Below are 20,011 nucleotides of genomic sequence, written 5' to 3'. Positions count from 1 at the left end.
CCTTTTCATAAAGAATGATAAGAAAAGGGTGCCTGGTACTGCATATCACAGAAACTGAGACACACACATACCCAATGACAGAGGGCTGACGCAAACCTTTCATAAACACTGATAAGACAGGAACATCTACGCACACACAAAATCTCCTCTTCAGTCTGAACATTTTACAGAGACACACAGAAATGTCAAAATAGGAACATCTACGCACACACCTAATCTCCTGTTTTAGCTGAACATTTCTGAAGACAAAGAAATCTACTCAGAGCCAATGAGACAGTGATACTAGCCTGAAGGGGACCTCGCCCAACTCATCAGGACCAACCAGAGGACAAGAACTTCCAGACTCAACCTACTTTCTATCTTTGTATAAAATGTATATGCACTCTGTTATCTGGGCTTCTTTCGGAGAGTTCCATTTGAGCTTGATGAAAGGGTCCGTGCACGCTATTTCAGATATCTTTACCTCTGAATAAATTGCTTTTAATTAAACCTTATCCACCCTGTCCAGAGTCTCTACTTCGTCTCAGTTCTCCAGTAAACTTGTTTTATCAACACGAGCCCATGTAGGGCTGTGCGGCCCCCCAAAGAAATGCCACCCCACACCATGACTGACCCACCGCCAAACCGGTCATGCTGGAGGATGTTGCAGGCAGCAGAACGTTCTCCACGGCGTCTCCAGACTGTCACGTCTGTCACATGTGCTCAGTGTGAACCTGCTTTCATCTGTGAAGAGCACAGGGCGCCAGTGGCAAATTTGCCAATCTTGGTGTTCTCTGGCAAATGCCAAACTTCCTGCACGGTGTTGGGCTGTAAGCACAACCCCCACCTGTGGACGTCGGGCCCTCATACCACCCTCATGGAGTCTGTTTCTGACCGTTTGAGCAGACACATGCACATTTGTGGCCTGCTGGAGGTCATTTTGCAGGGCTCTGGCAGTGCTCCCCCTTGCACAAAGGCGGAGATAGCGGTCCTGCTGCTGGGTTGTTGCCCTCCTACGGCCTCCTCCACGTCTCCTGATGTACTGGCCTGTCTCCTGGTAGCGCCTCCATGCTCTGGACACTACGCTGACAGACACAGCAAACCACAGCTCACATTGATGTGCCATCCTGGATGAGCTGCACAACCTGAGCCACTTGTGTGGGTTGTAGACTCCGTCTCATGCTACCACTAGAGTGAAAGCACCGCCAGCATTCAAAGGTGACCAAAACATCAGCCAGGAAGCATAGGAACTGAGAAGTGGTCTGTGGTCACCACCTGCAGAACCACTCCTTTATTGGGGGTGTCTTGCTAATTGCCTATAATTTCCATCTGTTGTCTATTCCATTTGCACAACAGCATGTGAAATTTATTGTCAATCAGTGTTGCTTCCTAAGTGGACAGTTTGATTTCACAGAAGTGTGATTGACTTGGAGTTACATTGTGTTGTTTAAGTGTTGCCTTTATTTTTTTGAGCAGTGTATAATGTAGCAAAGAAAGTAATACTAAGTGTATGTTGTGTAGTAAGCTGTTTGTAGCCCATCTTTTATGTTTTTGTTTTATTATTTCACTGCCATACTGTGTTCGATCTTGTATAGCCATCTTGTCTCAAGAGGACCACAATGGAAATAAGTCCCAGACTTTATTGTGTGTTATCCTCGATGGTTTTATTAATGTGCATGTATGGCTTTTAAGTTTTATGTGTGCTTGTTTTTTTAAATGGTCGAATTAATAAACGAAACAAAAAAAAATATGTGCCTCATCCTAATAATTTGGTGTATTTTCCCCTCTTAATTTGGCCTACAGTTCTGACTTGGTGGTGCACATGTATCCTATAAACAGTTTTAGAGAAATGTAATCATTGATTATTGTCAGAGCTTTCATTGTTTGCTTATATGCCCTCTTTATTTATCCTACGGTTCTGACTTGGTGTACAGGGAGAACACTGTAAGAACGGCCCATGTTATGAATTCTGTCGCTGTACATTTCAAAAGTGCTGAACAAGTAGTTATATTGACCACGTCCGTCGTAGCTCACTCATTAATGTCTTAATCGAAATTACGGATTGCCTCTTATCTGCTTGTCATCCCCTTATGCCATAGTTTGTACATCTCAATTGTCAGTAGAAAACACATTTTGACTAAGCAAGTCAGCCATATCAGCTATGTTTTTTTTATTAAAAGGCAGTGAATGAAGCTGACTGAACTGTTTCACTACCAGACGACACGGCTCTGCTGATAACCAGGTGTAGCAGTGGTAAGGTGTTGGGACAGCTTTATATAGGCCCTAACAGTGTGAGGGCACCGTTTGTCACCGATATAGTGCAATTAATTTAGTGTTATGTAGTGGCATTGCTGGCATGCATCTCCCAATTTTTTTGTGAGGTTTGCCCCACTAAGATTTACATGCTAAAATCGCCACTGGTTGTTTTTGGCTTACATATTCATTTGTAGATGGTGAAAATTAGCAATACTTTTGATTGACATGACAATCCAATAGTCTGACACCAGCAGATACCTCCTCCGGGCACTGACGCTGCGAAGCATGCGAATGGTGCCAGGCGATGCTAACAAGCTAGTAGCTACCTACCTACAGTAAATTCTCAGACCGAAAACATGCAAGGAAACGTGATCAGGTGAAATTATGAAAGCGAATGGAAAGAAAAATACAGCTTCTCTCTATCCAATCAGAGCAACAGGATCAACCGTACAGCCCGCCCTTTTCTTTACAGACAGGTAAACTAGCGAGTTGAGTTATTTAGACCGCACAGACGACTGACTCAAAGACAGTACAGTATGGTTTATAAACTGTGACTGACTGACATGAGAGACGCTTGCTGGTACCCGAAAATATTATTTTTTTCCCGATCACGGATAATTACAAAAAAATACTCGGATCATAATCGTATCCTGAATATTGCCCATATCCGTTAGGATATTATTTTTGTCCGACTCCTCGGCACACCTCTGCTGAATGTATCTCACCGGGGAAAGCATCCGAACGAACGAAACAACGTCTCCCTCTGTCTCAGTATGTGTAGCCCATCTATCTGATGCTGTCTGGTCAAAAAACAGTATGACACTGTTGTCGCCCATAGCATTAAATCCACGGGAAGCCAACGAGCATTTTAGTTGTCACTGTATTAGACTAAGCATAGTTGGTTAGATTAAATGTTGAAGTTGAAATGGTCCTGGAATAGTGGAGGCACCACTTTCTTTGTGACTTGCGGTAACTCCCCGTGGTTCTAAATCAATAGTTGTTTAGTAGTCCGAAAATGTCGGAAACATTAACTTTCTTGTGTAAAGGATGTTACACTGCTTGCACCACTTCCTTCGGATGTGTGCCCATTACTTGCCGTGAACTCGCGACCTCTGCCTTGCTAGCACACGTGAAGCGTCCTACCACTCGCCCCCGCATGTGCTACACTTTGACTATGCAGTGGCTCATGGAACTATTTACATTTTGTAGACTTCACTGGACAGTTTTGTGTTGATACAAAGGCGTGGTCGAATTTCTTCTTATTATTGTCTCTGCCTTTAGGCCTATATATCACGTTGTCAAGGCATATGAACTAACAGGTTCCTTGAGCAAACAACGTAATTATCACAACACATAAGATTGTAATAAGCCTTCTTTTTTTGGCTTCCCCGGTGACGTGAGTGAGTGAGAGAGGAAAGCGAATGATGCGTGTATATTGTAATGAAACAGCAAGGGAGCAGACACACGCACTGTTGTGGATGCAAGGTTCGATCACTTCTGACACCAATGTAATGAAACAGCAGGGAGCAGGTCTCGAACCCTCGACCTTCTAGCCCGAAGACCAGTGCGCTATCGACTGTGCCGCAAAAGCATGCTCATGCGGCAGAGTCGATATCCGCGCTTATAAACCCAGGGTCGTTACAATGTCTTCAATAGCAGGTGATTTTATCTTTGTAATTTTTGTATTTATTAAGGATCCCTCTTCCTGGGGTCCAGAAACATTAAGGTAATTATATACAATAACAAAAAAAGTGTGTGCCCTCAGGCCACTACTCTTCTACCACATATTTACAATACAAAATCCACGTGTACGTGTGTGTAGAGTGCGTGTGTTAGCATCGTGTCTCTACCTGTGTGTGTGTGTGTGTTTCTTCACAGTCCCCGCAGTCATTTTGTGGCCTGAGCAAGTAGCCTATAAAGGTTTTATACAGACATTAGCAAGTAAGAGTGCAAATTACATCATGATGTTCGGGTCTGTCGCGTGCACTTCATTTTTTTATGGGTCTAATAATAAGACGGAATTTAAACGGTAGAAAATAATTACATTTTAATGAACACAACCAGTTATGATATTTTCATCGGAATGTCATCCAAATCACTTCAAAAATGTAGACGACTTGTGCAAGTTCGTCTACTCCAAAACAATTCCAGCATCCAAACTGCATGTATACATGCGCCATTTGTTGAATGAAAAAAAACTAAAATAATAATGACGTTTAGCTATTGATTAGGCCTACATTAAATGATGCGTCTTGCTGACAAATTTAATGTACTAAGGGGTAACTAGAACAATGTCTAATTGCTGACACAAAAAAAAGCAACATTTGGAAAACATTTAGTATTTGGATGAAGCTCATGCTTAGACAAATAAACTATAAAGGGAAATAAATGGCTACAGTTTACACTTTTTTGACCTCCCCCCCAGAAAATAAAAAAATGAATCGGTCTTCTCATGAGAACGTCTGTATCATCCGAAAGGTTTGGCCTACTAACTAATATGACCACTATAGAAAGGGGAGACTCTTACGAACACGATGGAGTGTTCTCCATTTTGCTCGACGGGACTCGTCAGAAGTCGGTAACGCTGATGCAGGGGCGCATCCCCCCCAAGTTCTGAAATTAAATGTTTGTCCCCCCACCAGAACATCTAGCCGCTCAAAAGCACCCTTACCTGCCGATCTATAAATGATGTCTCTGTAATCTAGCATGGGTAGGATGGTCATCTGAATCAGGGTTAGTTTGGCTGCTGCTGAGTTATTCTGACACTCTCTGTCGTCCTCAGCCCCCCCCCCCCCTTTTTGAAACATAGTGCGTCACAGTGGTTGTTTTAGTTACTCATGACTATAATTCAATAAATGTGTTTGTGTTTGTTGACCATGCGGCTGGTAGCCTAGTGGTTAGAGCGTAACCGGAAGGTTGCAAGATGAATCCCTGAGCTGACAAGGTAAAAAGCTGTTGTTCTGCCCATGAACAAGGTAGTTTACCCAATGTTCCAAGACCGTCATTGAAAATAAGAATTCGTTCTTAGCTGACTTGCCTACTTAAATAAAGGTAAAAAAATGACACGTCACCTTTAAACAGTGTTTTCTCATGCACCTTTATATTGTGGGTTTGCAGTTGGAATAAAATATGGTGAAAGCTATTTGGAAATACAATTGAAATAAATGTGCTATAAATACTGAGATCAACTTTTTAAAATTGGTGCGTGAGACACGCGTGATGGATTAATATCACACAACCACGTACTATGAAAAAGTTTGGGAGAAATATAGGCTACATTTGCGTCTGTATCCCATGCCCTGAGTAAACGCAAGGCGCATGCGCCGTAGAATCCCCCTCACAATGTAAAGTTTGCGGAGGTATAATGTATCCTGTTTATATTATCGTCTTGAGTCCTTGTTCAAATGAACACGCCTGTAAAGCTGCTGTCATAAGACTGATGGGCGGGACGAGGAAGACCAAGTCCACCTCACAGGTGAAGACAGACACCTGGGGAAGTTGTCTACTTTCACAAATCGTTCTGCACCGGCGCACAACTGGGCTTCAATATGTTGTAGACATAAGGAACCTCATGTTGATAATAAGGGGATGTACAGTATCGATTCGCACTTGACTGTAAATAAATATGTTGTAGGCTAAACGCACGGATTGTTATGCTTTACCATGGCTTTGTCGGAACTCTATACGAAGGTGAGGAAATTATACGAAAGAAAAAGTGATAACGTGTTTTTAACTCATTTAATCATCCTACAGAATCTCCATCGCTTTGTTGACACACCTGCTCAAAATGGTGACAGATTCATTTTACACTGTACTCTGCTTTCGGTTGAGCGTCTGTTAAACGAATGTATGGCCGGCATTTTTAATTGTACATGATGACAATTAAACCCGCATGAATTCCTTTACAACTGACGTATGGTACAGTACACACTGTAATGATGACGTCACGTCAACCTTGGGAGAGTTTGGGGAATTATTATGGTAAATTAGCTTCACACTTCTTGTAGTACATCTTGAAAATAATACATTGCAATTGCATTACAACTAATACATGACAAAGATGGTGTTACATAAAGTCGCCAGTTTGTAGGCTACTGTAATTGTATTTAGCAAATGAAAGGGAAGGGGTCACGTAAAATGTGACATGACATAGAAATTCATGCATTCATAAATTTGCTCCTTCAGTACAACAGAGTGTGGATACCGGATGCAGAGCATGTCTGGAAGTCAGCAGAGATCCTGAGAGACTTCAAACCTGGAGAAGAGGCTTTAGAACTGCAGCTTGAGGATGGCACTGTAAGTACTGAACACAGAGACTACAAACTGTAGACTATACAGTTCTCTGTCTGCACTGTAAGTACTGAACACAGAGACTACAAACTATAGACTATACAGTTCTCTGTCTGCACTGTAAGTACTGAACACAGAGACTACAAACTGTAGACCATACAGTTCTCTGTCTGCACTGTAAGTACTGAACACAGAGACTACAAACTATAGACTATACAGTTCTCTGTCTGCACTGTAAGTACTGAACACAGAGACTATAAACTATAGACCATACAGTTCTCTGTCTGCACTGTAAGTACTGAACACAGAGACTATAAACTATAGACTATACAGTTCTCTGTTTGCACTGTAAATACTGAACACAGAGACTATACACTATAGACCATACAGTTCTCTGTCTGCACTGTAAGTACTGAACACAGAGACTATAAACTATAGACCATACAGTTCTCTGTCTGCACTGTAAGTACTGAACACATAGACTATAAACTAGACTATACAGTCCTCTGTCTGCACTGTAAGAACTGAACACAGAGACTATAAACTATAGACCATACAGTTCTCTGTCTGCACTGTAAGTACTGAACACAGAGACTATAAACTAGACCATACAGTTCTCTGTCTGCACTGTAAGTACTGAACACAGAGACTATAAACTATAGACCATACAGTTCTCTGTCTGCACTGTAAGTACTGAACACAGAGACTATAAACTATAGACTATACAGTTCTCTGTCTGCACTGTAAGTACTGAACACAGAGACTATAAACTAGACCATACAGTTCTCTGTCTGCACTGTAAGTACTGAACACAGAGACTATAAACTATAGACCATACAGTTCTCTGTCTGCACTGTAAGTACTGAACACAGAGACTATAAACTATAGACTATACAGTTCTCTGTCTGCACTGTAAGTACTGAACACAGAGACTATAAACTATAGACCATACAGTTCTCTGTCTGCACTGTAAGTACTGAACACAGAGACTATAAACTATAGACCATACAGTTCTCTGTCTGCACTGTAAGTACTGAACACAGAGACTATAAACTATAGACTATACAGTTCTCTGTCTGCACTGTAAGTACTGAACACAGAGACTATAAACTATAGACCATACAGTTCTCTGTCTGCACTGTAAGTACTGAACACAGAGACTATAAACTATAGACTATACAGTTCTCTGTTTGCACTGTAAGTACTGAACACAGAGACTATAAACTATAGACTATACAGTTCTCTGTTTGCACTGTAAGTACTGAACACAGAGACTATAAACTATAGACTATACAGTTCTCTGTCTGCACTGTAAGTACTGAACACAGAGACTATAAACTATAGACTATACAGTTCTCTGTCTGCACTGTAAGTACTGAACACAGAGACTATAAACTATAGACTATACAGTTCTCTGTCTGCACTGTAAGTACTGAACACAGAGACTATAAACTATAGACTATACAGTTCTCTGTCTGCACTGTAAGAACTGAACACAGAGACTATAAACTATAGACTATACAGTTCTCTGTCTGCACTGTAAGTACTGAACACAGACTACAAACTATAGACTATACAGTCCTCTGTCTGCACTGTAAGAACTGAACACAGAGACTATAAACTATAGACTATACAGTTCTCTGTCTGCACTGTACTGTATGTGCAGTCTCAGTTGGAATGGCGATATACTCTTGCATTATAATTCATTTATTGTGAGAATCTTTCATTGATCTCTGAACTCATTACTTTCACTCATCTTCTATCTGTCAGTGACAAGAATAGGAATTGTGAAAGGCCTAAAAGTCTGCATTTCAACATGTTTTTTTTAGTCCAGGACCAGGCTTAGTCTGTGTCTGGGAAACTGTCCATAGAGCCTTTACATCGCCAGAATCATACTGTTTTTTCTCTGTAGGAGATGGTGTACCCCCTGGACAAATCCAGTCCTCAGCTCCCTCACCTCCGCAACCCTAATATCCTGGTGGGATCGAATGACCTGACAGCTCTCAGCTATCTCCACGAACCTGCCGTACTACACAATCTCAAAGTGCGCTTCGTGGAGTCCAACATCATCTACAGCTACTGTGGTACTAATGGGACATCTTTGTTTTACTATTCGTCTGCTGTCTTTACTGAACGTAGACGGAACTGGAAATGTCATGTCTGTGTAACGGATGTGAAATGGCTAGCTAGTTAGCGGGTACGCGCTAATAGCGTTTCAATCAGTTACGTCACTTCCTCTGAAACCTAGAAGTAGTGGTTCCCCTTGCTCTGCAAGGGCCGCGGCTTTTGTGGAGCGATGGGTAACGATGCTTCGTGGGTGGCTGTTGTTGGTGTGTGCAGAGGGTCCCTGGTTCGTGCCCGTGTCGGGGCGAGGGGACGGTCTAAAGTTATACTGTTACATCTGGGTGATGAGTTGTGGTTTGGCGTTTGTGTAAAATGTCCATGCCGAGTTGTGAAAAATAGTATACAGCTATTCTATTGTATTGTATTATATTGTATTGTATGGTATTCTATTTTATTGTATTGTATTGTATTCTATTATATTATATTGTATTGTATTGTATTGTATTGTATTATATTGTATTATGTGGTATTCTATTTTATTGTATTCTATTATATTCTATTCTATGCTATTCTATTATCTTATATTATTTTGTATTCTATTCTATCATATTGTATTCTATTTTATTGCATTCTATTGAATTATATTCTATTATATTCTATTGTATTCTATTGAATTATATTCTATTCTATTCTATTGTATTATATTGTATTGTATTGTATTCTATTCTGTTGTATCCTATTGTATTCTATTGTATTATCTTATATTATATTATGTTGTATTCTATTGTATTATATTATATTCTGTTATATTCTATTCTATTGTATTATTCTATTATATTGTATTATATTGTATTATCTTATATTCTGTTGTATTCTATTGTATTGTATTATATTCTATTATATTCTATTCTATTGTATGCTATTGTATTCTATTATATTCTATTGTATGCTATTGTATTCTATTGTATTATATTCTATTGTATGCTATTGTATTCTATTGTATTATATTGTATGCTATTGTATTCTATTGTATTCTATTGTATTGTATTCTATTGTATTCTATTGTATGCTATTGTATTCTATTGTATTGTATTCTATTATATTGTATTCTATTGTATGCTATTGTATTCTATTGTATTGTATGCTATTGTATTCTATTGTATTCTATTCTATGCTAATCTATTGTATTATATTATATTCTATTGTATTCTATTGATTCTATTTTATGCTATTGTATTCTATTGATTCTATTTTATGCTATTGTATTCTATTGATTCTATTTTATGCTATTTTATTCTATTTTGTTATATTCTATTCTATTCTATTGTATTCTATTGATTCTATTTTATGCTATTCTATTTTGTTATATTCTATTATATTTTGTCAAATCAAATCAAATTGTATTTGTCACATGCGCCGAATACAACAGGTTATATTCTATATTAGAAGCGTACTATGTGAAAGCAAGTAGGATAACTCTGACAGTACTGTATGGCCTGATGGTTTCCTTCACTCCCTTTCAGGAATCATCCTGGTGGCTGTCAACCCATACAAGCAGCTTCACATCTATGGAGATGCAGTCATTCGGGCGTACTCTGGACAGAACATGGGAGCTATGGACCCTCACATATTCGCTGTGGCAGAGGAGGCTTACAAACAGATGGCCAGGTAAGAATGAGACAGACAGTCCCCGGGGGGGGCTGGTTTCGTGGTAGTGATGCCGTCCCCCGGACCAACGCTATGCTCCTGGAGACAGCGGTTCAATCCCTGAGTCCCCCCCCCCCCCACCAACTTCCTATTCTATAGCCTTTAATCTATCTTACCGTCATACATTTTAGCCCTTTGGGCCTATCTGTCAATAGAACTTCTCCTTAAAATGAGATCAACTGTCCAATGTTACGCAAATGAGAAGCAAAGAGTGTGACTCTGTTCTATATATTCCTACTGAGATACATACATTTTTCTTTCTCAGGAACAATAAGAACCAGTCTGTTATAGTGAGTGGTGAGTCTGGAGCGGGGAAGACTGTGTCTGCTAGGTATGTCATGAGGTACTTCGCTATGGTCAGCAAGTCTGGCAGCAAAACACGTGTGGAAGACAAAGTTCTGGCATCCAATCCAATAACTGAGGTATGTTTTTGGAATCCACAAATTTTAGCAGTGAGTTTTTTAAAATGTATTTTACTAGGCAAGTCAGTTAAGAACACATTCTTATTTTCAATGACAGCCTAGGAACAGTGGGTTAACTGACTTGTTCAGGGGCTGAACGACAGATTTTTACCTCGTCAGCTCGGGGAGTCGACCTTGCAACCTTTAGGTTACTAGCCCAACGCTCTAACCACTAGGCTACGCTGCCGCCCCTGTCCACATTACATGTAACCTCACAGTATGTCAATGAGTAATTTTAGGTCATCTGTGGATTTGATAATCTGTCGATAAAGGAAAGAAAGGCTCACAGTTCTAACGTGATAATCGGACAGATCATGTACGGTGTGCCACAGAGTGTTCGAGGCACAGATTGGCCTCATCAGCCACCGTACTTCCCTTAAGTCTTAATCTACAATGCGTGTTGATTATCATCAGCTACGTATGTAACCTGTGTTTTTTGTTGTTGTTGTCAGGCTATAGGAAATGCCAAGACGACCAGGAACGACAACAGCAGTCGCTTTGGGAAGTACACAGAGATCAGCTTCGACAGGAGATATCAGATCATCGGGGCCAACATGAGGACGTATCTCCTGGAGAAATCTAGAGTGGTTTCCCAGGTCATACGTCACATACTTGATTCTCTGATTATATGTGGTCTATAACGTAGGGGTTGTTGTTAGCTACCGTATAGTTGGATCATGTTTAAAAATATGAAGGCTTCAGTGAATCATTCTAGCCTGATTCCAGATCCGTTTGTGTTGTCTTGCCATCTCCTTGCCATGACAACGACAATAGGAGTTGGCAAGACAACACGAACAGATCTGGGACCGGACCATCATACAGTAATACTACCATTTTACTTTTCAGTCAGAGAACGAGAGAAACTACCACATCTTCTACCAGATGTGTGCCTGTGCAGAGCAGTCTGAGTTCAAGAGCCTGAGATTGTGTGAGTTTCATTTAACCACTATTTTTAAAAGGTTATTCTCATTGAGGGTTAAACCTCTGTAGTGACTGGAGAAGGAAGGAACAGGAAGGAACAGTCCACTTTTACTGTATTTACACGATAGGCGCATCATACAGCCACAAATAGTCCATGAATGTTATCATCTTATTTATTTAATCTTTATTGAACCAGGCGAGTCAGTTAAGGACAAATTCTTATTGTGTGTGTCTAGTGAGTGCAGAGGAGTTCAGGTACACCTGTATGGGCGGGGAGACGGGCATCGAGGGGGTGGACGACAGGAAGGACATGGAAGAGACACGCAGGACCTTCTCGCTGTTGGGTAAGAGTCATCACTTTGTTCATCACTCTTTAGGTCAACATACTGCTGTGTGAAGCAAGTTAAAGTTTTATTAGACATGTTTACACAGTGGTGGAAAAAGTACACAATTGAGTAAAAGTAAAGATACGTTAATAGAAACTTACTCAAGTTAAAGTGAAAGTCACCCAGTTAAATACTACTTGAGTAAAAGTCTAAAAGTATTTGGTTTTAAATATAGTTAAGTATCAAAAGATAATGTATTTGCTAAAGTATACTTAAGTATCAAAAGGTAAAAGCAAAAGTATAAATAATTTCAAATTCCAAATATTAAGCAAACCAGACAGCAGAATGTCTTGTTATTTACATTTACAGACAGCCAGGGGCATGCTCCAACACTCAGACATCATTTATAAACGAAACACTTGTGTTTAGTGAGTCTGCCAGATCAGAGGCAGTAGGGATGACCAGGGATGTTCTCTTGATAAGTGTGTGAATTGGACAATTTTCCTGTCCTGCTAAACATTCAACATGTAACGAGTACTTTTGGGGTGTCAGGGAAAATATACGGAGTAAAAAGTACATTATTTTCTTTAGGAATGTAGTGAAGTAAAAGTAAATGTTTAAAAAATATATAAATAGTAAAGTAAAGTACAGATACCTAAAAAAAAAAAATTTAAGTAGTACTTTAAAGTATTTATACTTAAGTACTTTACACCACTGTATGTACAGGATACACATGGTGTACACAGTCCAATGAAAAGCTGACTTGCAGGTTCCCTCTCGATAATCAAACAACAATAAGACATAATAAAAGATAAGAATAAACAATACAATTATATTGAAGTCCTACATAAGGACACATTCATAACATGTGGTTGCTACATAAGGACACATTCATAACATGTGGTTGCTACGTAAGGACACATTCATAACATGTGGTTGCTACGTAAGGACACATTCATAACATGTGGTTGCTACGTAAGGACACATTCATAACATGTGGTTGCTACATAAGGACACATTCATAACATGTGGTTGCTACGTAAGGACACATTCATAACATGTGGTTGCTACGTAAGGACACATTCATAACATGTGGTTGCTACGTAAGGACACATTCATAACATGTGGTTGCTACGTAAGGACACATTCATAACATGTGGTTGCTACGTAAGGACACATTCATAACATGTGGTTGCTACATAAGGACACATTCATAACATGTGGTTGCTACATAAGGACACATTCATAACATGTGGTTGCTACGTAAGGACACATTCATAACATGTGGTTGCTACGTAAGGACACATTCATAACATGTAGTTGCTACACAAGGACACATTCATAACATGTGGTTGCTACACAAGGACACATTCATAACATGTGGTTGCTACACAAGTGTTTATCGAATCCTTATGTACTGCTTATGAATGTGTTATGTCCTTATGTAGGTACGTCTGCAGGATACTGTCTCATCCTCCTGTCCTCTGTCCTCCTGTCCTCTGTCCTCCCTGTAGTTTTTTTTTTTTATTAAAAAAAAAAATTCTTTAAAATTTTATCCCATTTTCTCCCCAATTTTCGTGGTATCCAATCGCTAGTAATTACTATCTTGTCTCATTGCTACAACTCCCGTATGGGCTCGGGAGAGACGAAGGTCGAAAGCCATGCGTCCTCCGAAGCACAACCCAACCAAGCCGCACTGCTTCTTAACACAGCGCGCCTCCAACCCGGAAGCCAGCCGCACCAATGTGTCGGAGGAAACGCCGTGTACCTGGCCCCCTTGGTTAGCGCGCACTGCGCCCGGCCCGCCACAGGAGTCGCTGGAGCGCGATGAGACAAGGATATCCCTACCGGCCAATCCCTCCCTATCCCTCCCTAAGCCTGGGCGCGAACCCAGAGACTCTGGTGGCGCAGCTAGACCACTGCGCCACCCGGGAGGCCCCCTCCCTGTAGGGTTAACGGAGGACTTCCAGTTATGTCCTTATGTAGGTACGTCTGCAGGACACAGTCTCATCCCCTTGTCCTCTGTCCTTCCTGTAGGGTTAACGGAGGACTTCCAGTCGGATGTGTTCAAGGTGCTGGCTGGGATTCTACACCTGGGGAATGTAGAGATCAGAGACGTCGGATCAGACAGATCATCAGTTAGTGTAAGCAGTACTCAGATTTTACTTTGGTTTAAGTTTTACTAAGGGTTTGACTTTATGCTAGACTGACTACTTCAGATAAGATGGATCATATTTGTCTATTTTTACAGAATAATAACCCTGGTTCTCTCGTTCTCTCTCTCTCTCTCTCTCTCTCTCTCTCTCTCTCTCTCTCTCTCTCTCTCTCTCTCTCTCTCTCTCCCACCCTCCCCCTCTTTCCCTCCCTCTCTCTCTCGCTCTCTCTCTCTCTCTCCCACCCTCCCCCTTTTTCCCTCCCTCTCTCTCTCGCTCTCTGTCTCTCCCCCTCTCTCTCTCTCTCTCTCTCTCTCTCTCTCTCTCTCTCCCACCCTCCCCATCTTTTCCTCCCTCTCTCTTGCTCTCTGTCTCTCTCTCACCCTCCCTCCCTCCCTCTCTTTCAATTAAATTTCAATTCAATTTAAGGGCTTTATTGGCATGGGAAACATATGTTAACATTGCCTAAGCAAGTGAAGTAGATAATAAACAATACAAATTAACAGTAAACATGACACTCACAGAAGTTCCAAAATAATAAAGACATTTAAAATGTCATATTATGTCTATATACAGTGTTGTAACAATGTGCAAATAGTTAAAGTACAAAAGGGAAAATAAATACACATAAATATGGGTTGTATTTACAATGCTCCCTCCCTCCCTCCCTCCCTCCCTCCCTCCCTCCCTCCCTCCCTCCCTCCCTCCCTCCCTCCCTCCCTCCAGTCCAGTGATCAACACCTAGCTGCTTTCTGTGACCTTCTCGGGGTCAGTCCTGATGGTGTTACCCGTTGGCTGTGCCATCGCAGGATAGCCATGGTGGCAGAGACGGTGGTGAAGCCGGTGCCCAGTGAACGGGCTGTGAGCGCCAGAGATGCCCTCGCCAAGCAGATCTATGCCCACCTGTTCGACTGCGTCATCCAGAAGATCAATGCAGCCCTGCAGGTGCCAGGGAAACAGCACTCCTTCATAGGAGTACTGGACATCTATGGGTAATTTGGATTCGTGACATTACTGTACATTTCAGTTGTTTAGTTGTTTGTATATTCAACTATACAAGCACATGTTGCGATCACGATCATTGCAAGTAAAAACTTATTCAAAAATATATTAAATGTGAAAATGGCTATTTATTTATTCTCCTCCTCTCAGATTTGAAACATTTAACATCAACAGTTTTGAACAGTTTTGCATCAACTACGCCAACGAGAAGCTTCAGCAACAATTCAACTTGGTATGTTAGCTCACCAAGTCCAAGTCCAACTAGGTATGTAACCTCACCAAGTCTAACTTGGTATGTAACCTCACCAAGTCCAAGTCCAACTTGGTATGTAACCTCACCAAGTCCAAGTCCAACTAGGTATGTAACCTCACCAAGTCCAAGTCCAACTTGGTATGTAACCTCACCAAGTCCAAGTCTAACTTGGTATGTAACCTCACTAAGTCCAAGTCCAACTTGGTATGTAACCTCACCAAGTCCAAGTCCAACTAGGTATGTAACCTCACCAAGTCTAACTTGGTATGTAACCTCACCAAGTCCAAGTCTAACTTGGTATGTAACCTCACTAAGTCCAAGTCCAACTTGGTATGTAACCTCACCAAGTCCAAGTCCAACTAGGTATGTAACCTCACCAAGTCTAACTTGGTATGTAACCTCACCAAGTCCAAGTCCAACTTGGTATGTAACCTCACCAAGTCCAAGTCCAACTTGGTATGTAACCTCACCAAGTCCAAGTCTAACTAGGTATGTAACCTCACCAAGTCCAAGTCCAACTAGGTATGTAACCTCACCAAGTCTAACTTGGTATGTAACCTCACCAAGTCCAAGTCCAACTTGGTATGTAACCTCACCAAGTCCAAGTCCAACTAGGTATGTAACCTCACCAAGTCTAACTTGGTATGTAATCTCACCAAGTCTAACTTGGTATGTAACCTCACCAAGTCCAAGTCTAACTTGGTATGTAACCTCACCAAGTCCATGTCCAACTTGGTATGTAACCTCACCAAGTCCAAGTCCAACTTGGTATGTAACCTCACCAAGTCCAAGTCCAACTAGGTATGTAACCTCACCAAGTCTAACTTGGTATGTAACCTCACCAAGTCTAACTTGGTATGTAACCTCACCAAGTCCAAGTCCAACTTGGTATGTAACCTCACCAAGTCCAAGTCCAACTAGGTATGTAACCTCACCAAGTCCAACTAGGTATGTAACCTCACCAAGTCCAACTTGGTATGTAACCTCACCAAGTCTAACTTGGTATGTTATCTCACCAAGTCTAACTTGGTATGTAACCTCACCAAGTCCAAGTCTAACTTGGTATGTAACCTCACCAAGTCCAAGTCCAACTAGGTATGTAACTTCACCAAGTCCAAGTCCAACTTGGTATGTAACCTCACCAAGTCCAAGTCCAACTTGGTATGTAACCTCACCAAGTCCAAGTCCAACATGGTATGTGACCTCACCAAGTCCAAGTCCAACTAGGTATGTAACTTCACCAAGTCCAAGTCTAACTTGGTATGTAACCTCACCAAGTCCAAGTCCAAGTATATTTGTCTTACTGTATGTACTAAATACATTGCAATCTTACCCACTAGAGATCTTACAACAAAAACAGCAGTATGGAAAGGTTGAAACAATAATGATTTAAAAAATAATCATGTTTCCTCTCAGCATGTGTTCAAGCTGGAGCAGGACGAGTACATGAAAGAGGATATTCCCTGGACTCTGATAGACTTCTATGATAACCAGCCGGTCATTGACCTGATTGAAGCTAAGATGGGCATCCTGGACCTGCTGGATGAAGAATGCCTGGTGAGACCAATGATGTGTATAACAAGGATGTGTTTAGTTTTTGTATGACAGGACAGTGGGGGAGTAAAGTGGATTATAGACAAGGTGGAGGGTGTTTCACACCACACACACACACACACACACACACACACACACACACACACACACACACACACACACACACACACACACACACACACACACACACACACACACACACCCTTCACCAGAGACTTTATGCATTCCAGAGTCGGTAGCTCTACCACTAGACCAGACTGTTGTTATGTATTTGTAACACTGTTCATGTATATTGGAATCCGTCTCTCTCGCTCCAGTTCCCCCAGGGTACAGATCAGAACTGGCTTCAGAAGCTGTATAACTACCTGGCTGACAACCCTCTGTTTGAGAAGCCCAGGATGTCCAACAAGGCCTTCATCATTCAACACTTTGCTGACAAGGTACAATCACAGTCACAGGCACCTTTGAGTTTTACTGTGGTACAATCACAGTCACAGGCACCTTTGAGTTTTACTGTGGTACCTTCACAGGCACCTTTGAGTTAATGTGGTAAAATCACAGTCACAGGCACCTTTGAGTTAATGTGATAAAATCACAGTCACCTTTGAGTTTTACTGTGGTACAATCACAGTCACAGGCACCTTTGAGTTTTACTGTGGTACCTTCACAGTCACAGGCACCTTTGAGTTTTACTGTGGTAAAATCACAGTCACAGGCACCTTTGAGTTAATGTGGTAAAATCACAGTCACAGGCACCTTTGAGTTACTGTGGTAAAATCACATTCACAGGGACCTTTGAGTTACTGTGGTACAATCACAGTCACAGGCCCTTTGAGTTACTGTGGTAAAATAACAGTCACAGGCACCTTTGAGTTTTACTGTGGTACCTTCACAGTCACAGGCCCTTTGAGTTACTGTGGTAAAATCACAGTCACAGGCACCTTTGCGTTACTGTGGAACTCAGCAGCGTTGGACTGAATTCTATTTCAATTCAGTCATTTCAGGAAGCAATTGTATTTTCAGTTTTATTTCCCCGAATTGACTACATTTCAATGGAATTCAATGGAACCCAACCTTGCTTCTCGATTTTACATCAATGTATAATGTTTTTATAGTTCATAGTTATATTTTCAGGAATTTGTAAAGAAAATATATTTTCTAATAACTGATTTGAACAGTCTAGTACACCTGTTCACCAACACACACCTACAATCTGTGGCTTTGCTTTGAAATCTGTTTTGTACCGTTACAGGTAGAATATCAATGCTGGGGTTTTCTAGAGAAGAACAGAGACACATTGTATGAAGAGCTGGTGGATACCATGAGAACCAGTAAGGTATTGTCTGCTGTTCCATTCCCATAGTGTTTATTAACACACGGTCGCATGCTTAGTACATTTATATTGTTGTTTAGTACGTGTACATACAGTGGCAAGAAAATGTATGTGAACCCTTTGGAATTACCTGGATTTCTGCATAAATGTTTCATACAATTTGATGTGATCTTCATAAATCCTGCTTTCTCTTTTTCCCTTGATTGACCCATATTGGGCTGTTATGTTTGACTCCTCCTCCTCCGGAACCTTATCAGTTTCCTCTCCTGGCCAACTTCTTCCTGGAGGTGGAGCCAGATGGGTTGGGCAGTAAAGGCATCAAAGTGAGGCCTGCCCGGCCTCGGGTGAAACCAGCCAATAAGAACCACAGGACCACTGTGGGAGAGAAGGTAGGTGACCAACCATGTTTACATAGCTAAGAGGTACATAGTTAAGAGATTAGTGATTAGATACTATGTTAGTGACTGTACCCCATTTGCAATCGACTTGACATCTCCCTCCCTCCCTCCCTCCCTCCCTCCCTCCCTCCCTCCCTCCCTCCCTCCCTCCCTCCCTCCCTCCCTCCCTCCCTCCCTCCCTCCCTCCCTCCCTCCCTCCCTCTCCCCCGCCCCCCTCTCGATCTCTCTCTCTCTCTCCCTCCCTGTCTTTCCTTCCATCTCTCTCCCTCCCTGACACTTGTGTAGTTCAGCAGTTCTCTGTACCTGCTGATGGAGACTCTGAACGCCACCACCCCTCACTACGTACGCTGCATCAAGCCCAACGAGGAAAAGATGCCGTTTGAGTAAGTAATCAACCAGCATATCTTGCTAAATGTGTAACATGGACCTTAATGTATGTTACAGTTTCCTTCTGAAGTTTCCACTTTGTGTCATCCTGGACCTGGATATTAGTTATGCATTCAGCCATTTTAATAACACTGAGTGTTTCATTATGTCTCGTCAGCTATGACTCCAAGCAGCTGAGGACCTGGATATTAATAACCCTGAGTGTTTCATTATGTCTCGTCAGCTATGACTCCAAGCAGCTGAGGACCTGGATATTAATAACCCTGAGTGTTTCATTATGTCTCGTCAGCTATGACTCCAAGCAGCTGAGGACCTGGATATTAATAACCCTGAGTGTGTCATTATGTCTCGTCAGCTATGACTCCAAGCAGCTGAGGACCTGAATATTAATAACCCTGAGTGTTTCATTATGTCTCGTCAGGTATGACTCCAAGCAGCTGAGGACCTGGATATTAATAACCCTGAGTGTGTCATTATGTCTCGTCAGGTATGACTCCAAGCGGCTGAGGACCTGGATATTAATAACCCTGAGTGTGTCATTATGTCTCGTCAGGTATGACTCCAAGCAGCTGAGGACCTGGATATTAATAACCCTGAGTGTTTCATTATGTCTCGTCAGGTATGACTCCAAGCAGCTGAGGACCTGGATATTAATAACCCTGAGTGTGTCATTATGTCCCGTCAGCTATGACTCCAAGCGGCTGAGGACCTGGATATTAATAACCCTGAGTGTGTCATTATGTCTCGTCAGGTATGACTCCAAGCGGGTGGTCCAGCAGCTGAGGGCGTGTGGAGTCCTGGAGACCATTCACATCAGCGCTCAGAGTTACCCTTCCAGGTGTTCCTGACCAGCATCCACACTTCCATACTTCAACAATAACACAACTCGACTTCAACAATAACACAACTCTACGGGCCAGCTTCCCG

The 20,011-nt window shown here is 41.6% G+C and overlaps 1 protein-coding gene across 1 annotated transcript in view; it reads left to right on the top strand.

Annotated features, from left to right (window-relative positions):
* Positions 1-5,898: 5,898 nt before the first annotated feature.
* LOC139577965 (unconventional myosin-Vc-like) overlaps positions 5,899-20,011 on the top strand; it is a 37,351-nt gene continuing 23,238 nt past the window's right edge. Inside the window, exons 1-17 of the mRNA XM_071405086.1 lie at positions 5,899-5,925; positions 6,421-6,531; positions 8,438-8,609; positions 10,113-10,257; positions 10,562-10,718; positions 11,210-11,353; positions 11,604-11,685; positions 11,915-12,022; positions 14,042-14,148; positions 14,884-15,149; positions 15,310-15,391; positions 16,829-16,969; positions 17,284-17,406; positions 18,219-18,302; positions 18,557-18,688; positions 18,983-19,080; positions 19,836-19,922. Coding sequence (XP_071261187.1) covers positions 5,899-5,925; positions 6,421-6,531; positions 8,438-8,609; positions 10,113-10,257; positions 10,562-10,718; positions 11,210-11,353; positions 11,604-11,685; positions 11,915-12,022; positions 14,042-14,148; positions 14,884-15,149; positions 15,310-15,391; positions 16,829-16,969; positions 17,284-17,406; positions 18,219-18,302; positions 18,557-18,688; positions 18,983-19,080; positions 19,836-19,922 — 2,066 coding nt within the window. The remainder of the gene's footprint in view (positions 5,926-6,420; positions 6,532-8,437; positions 8,610-10,112; positions 10,258-10,561; positions 10,719-11,209; positions 11,354-11,603; positions 11,686-11,914; positions 12,023-14,041; positions 14,149-14,883; positions 15,150-15,309; positions 15,392-16,828; positions 16,970-17,283; positions 17,407-18,218; positions 18,303-18,556; positions 18,689-18,982; positions 19,081-19,835; positions 19,923-20,011) is intronic.

The sequence above is a fragment of the Salvelinus alpinus genome, chromosome 6 (genome assembly GCF_045679555.1).
Source record: "Salvelinus alpinus chromosome 6, SLU_Salpinus.1, whole genome shotgun sequence".
NCBI classification, from domain to species: Eukaryota; Metazoa; Chordata; class Actinopteri; order Salmoniformes; family Salmonidae; genus Salvelinus; species Salvelinus alpinus.
Note: the sequence above shows the minus strand (reverse complement) of the source record. Positions and strands in the feature narration are given on the sequence as shown.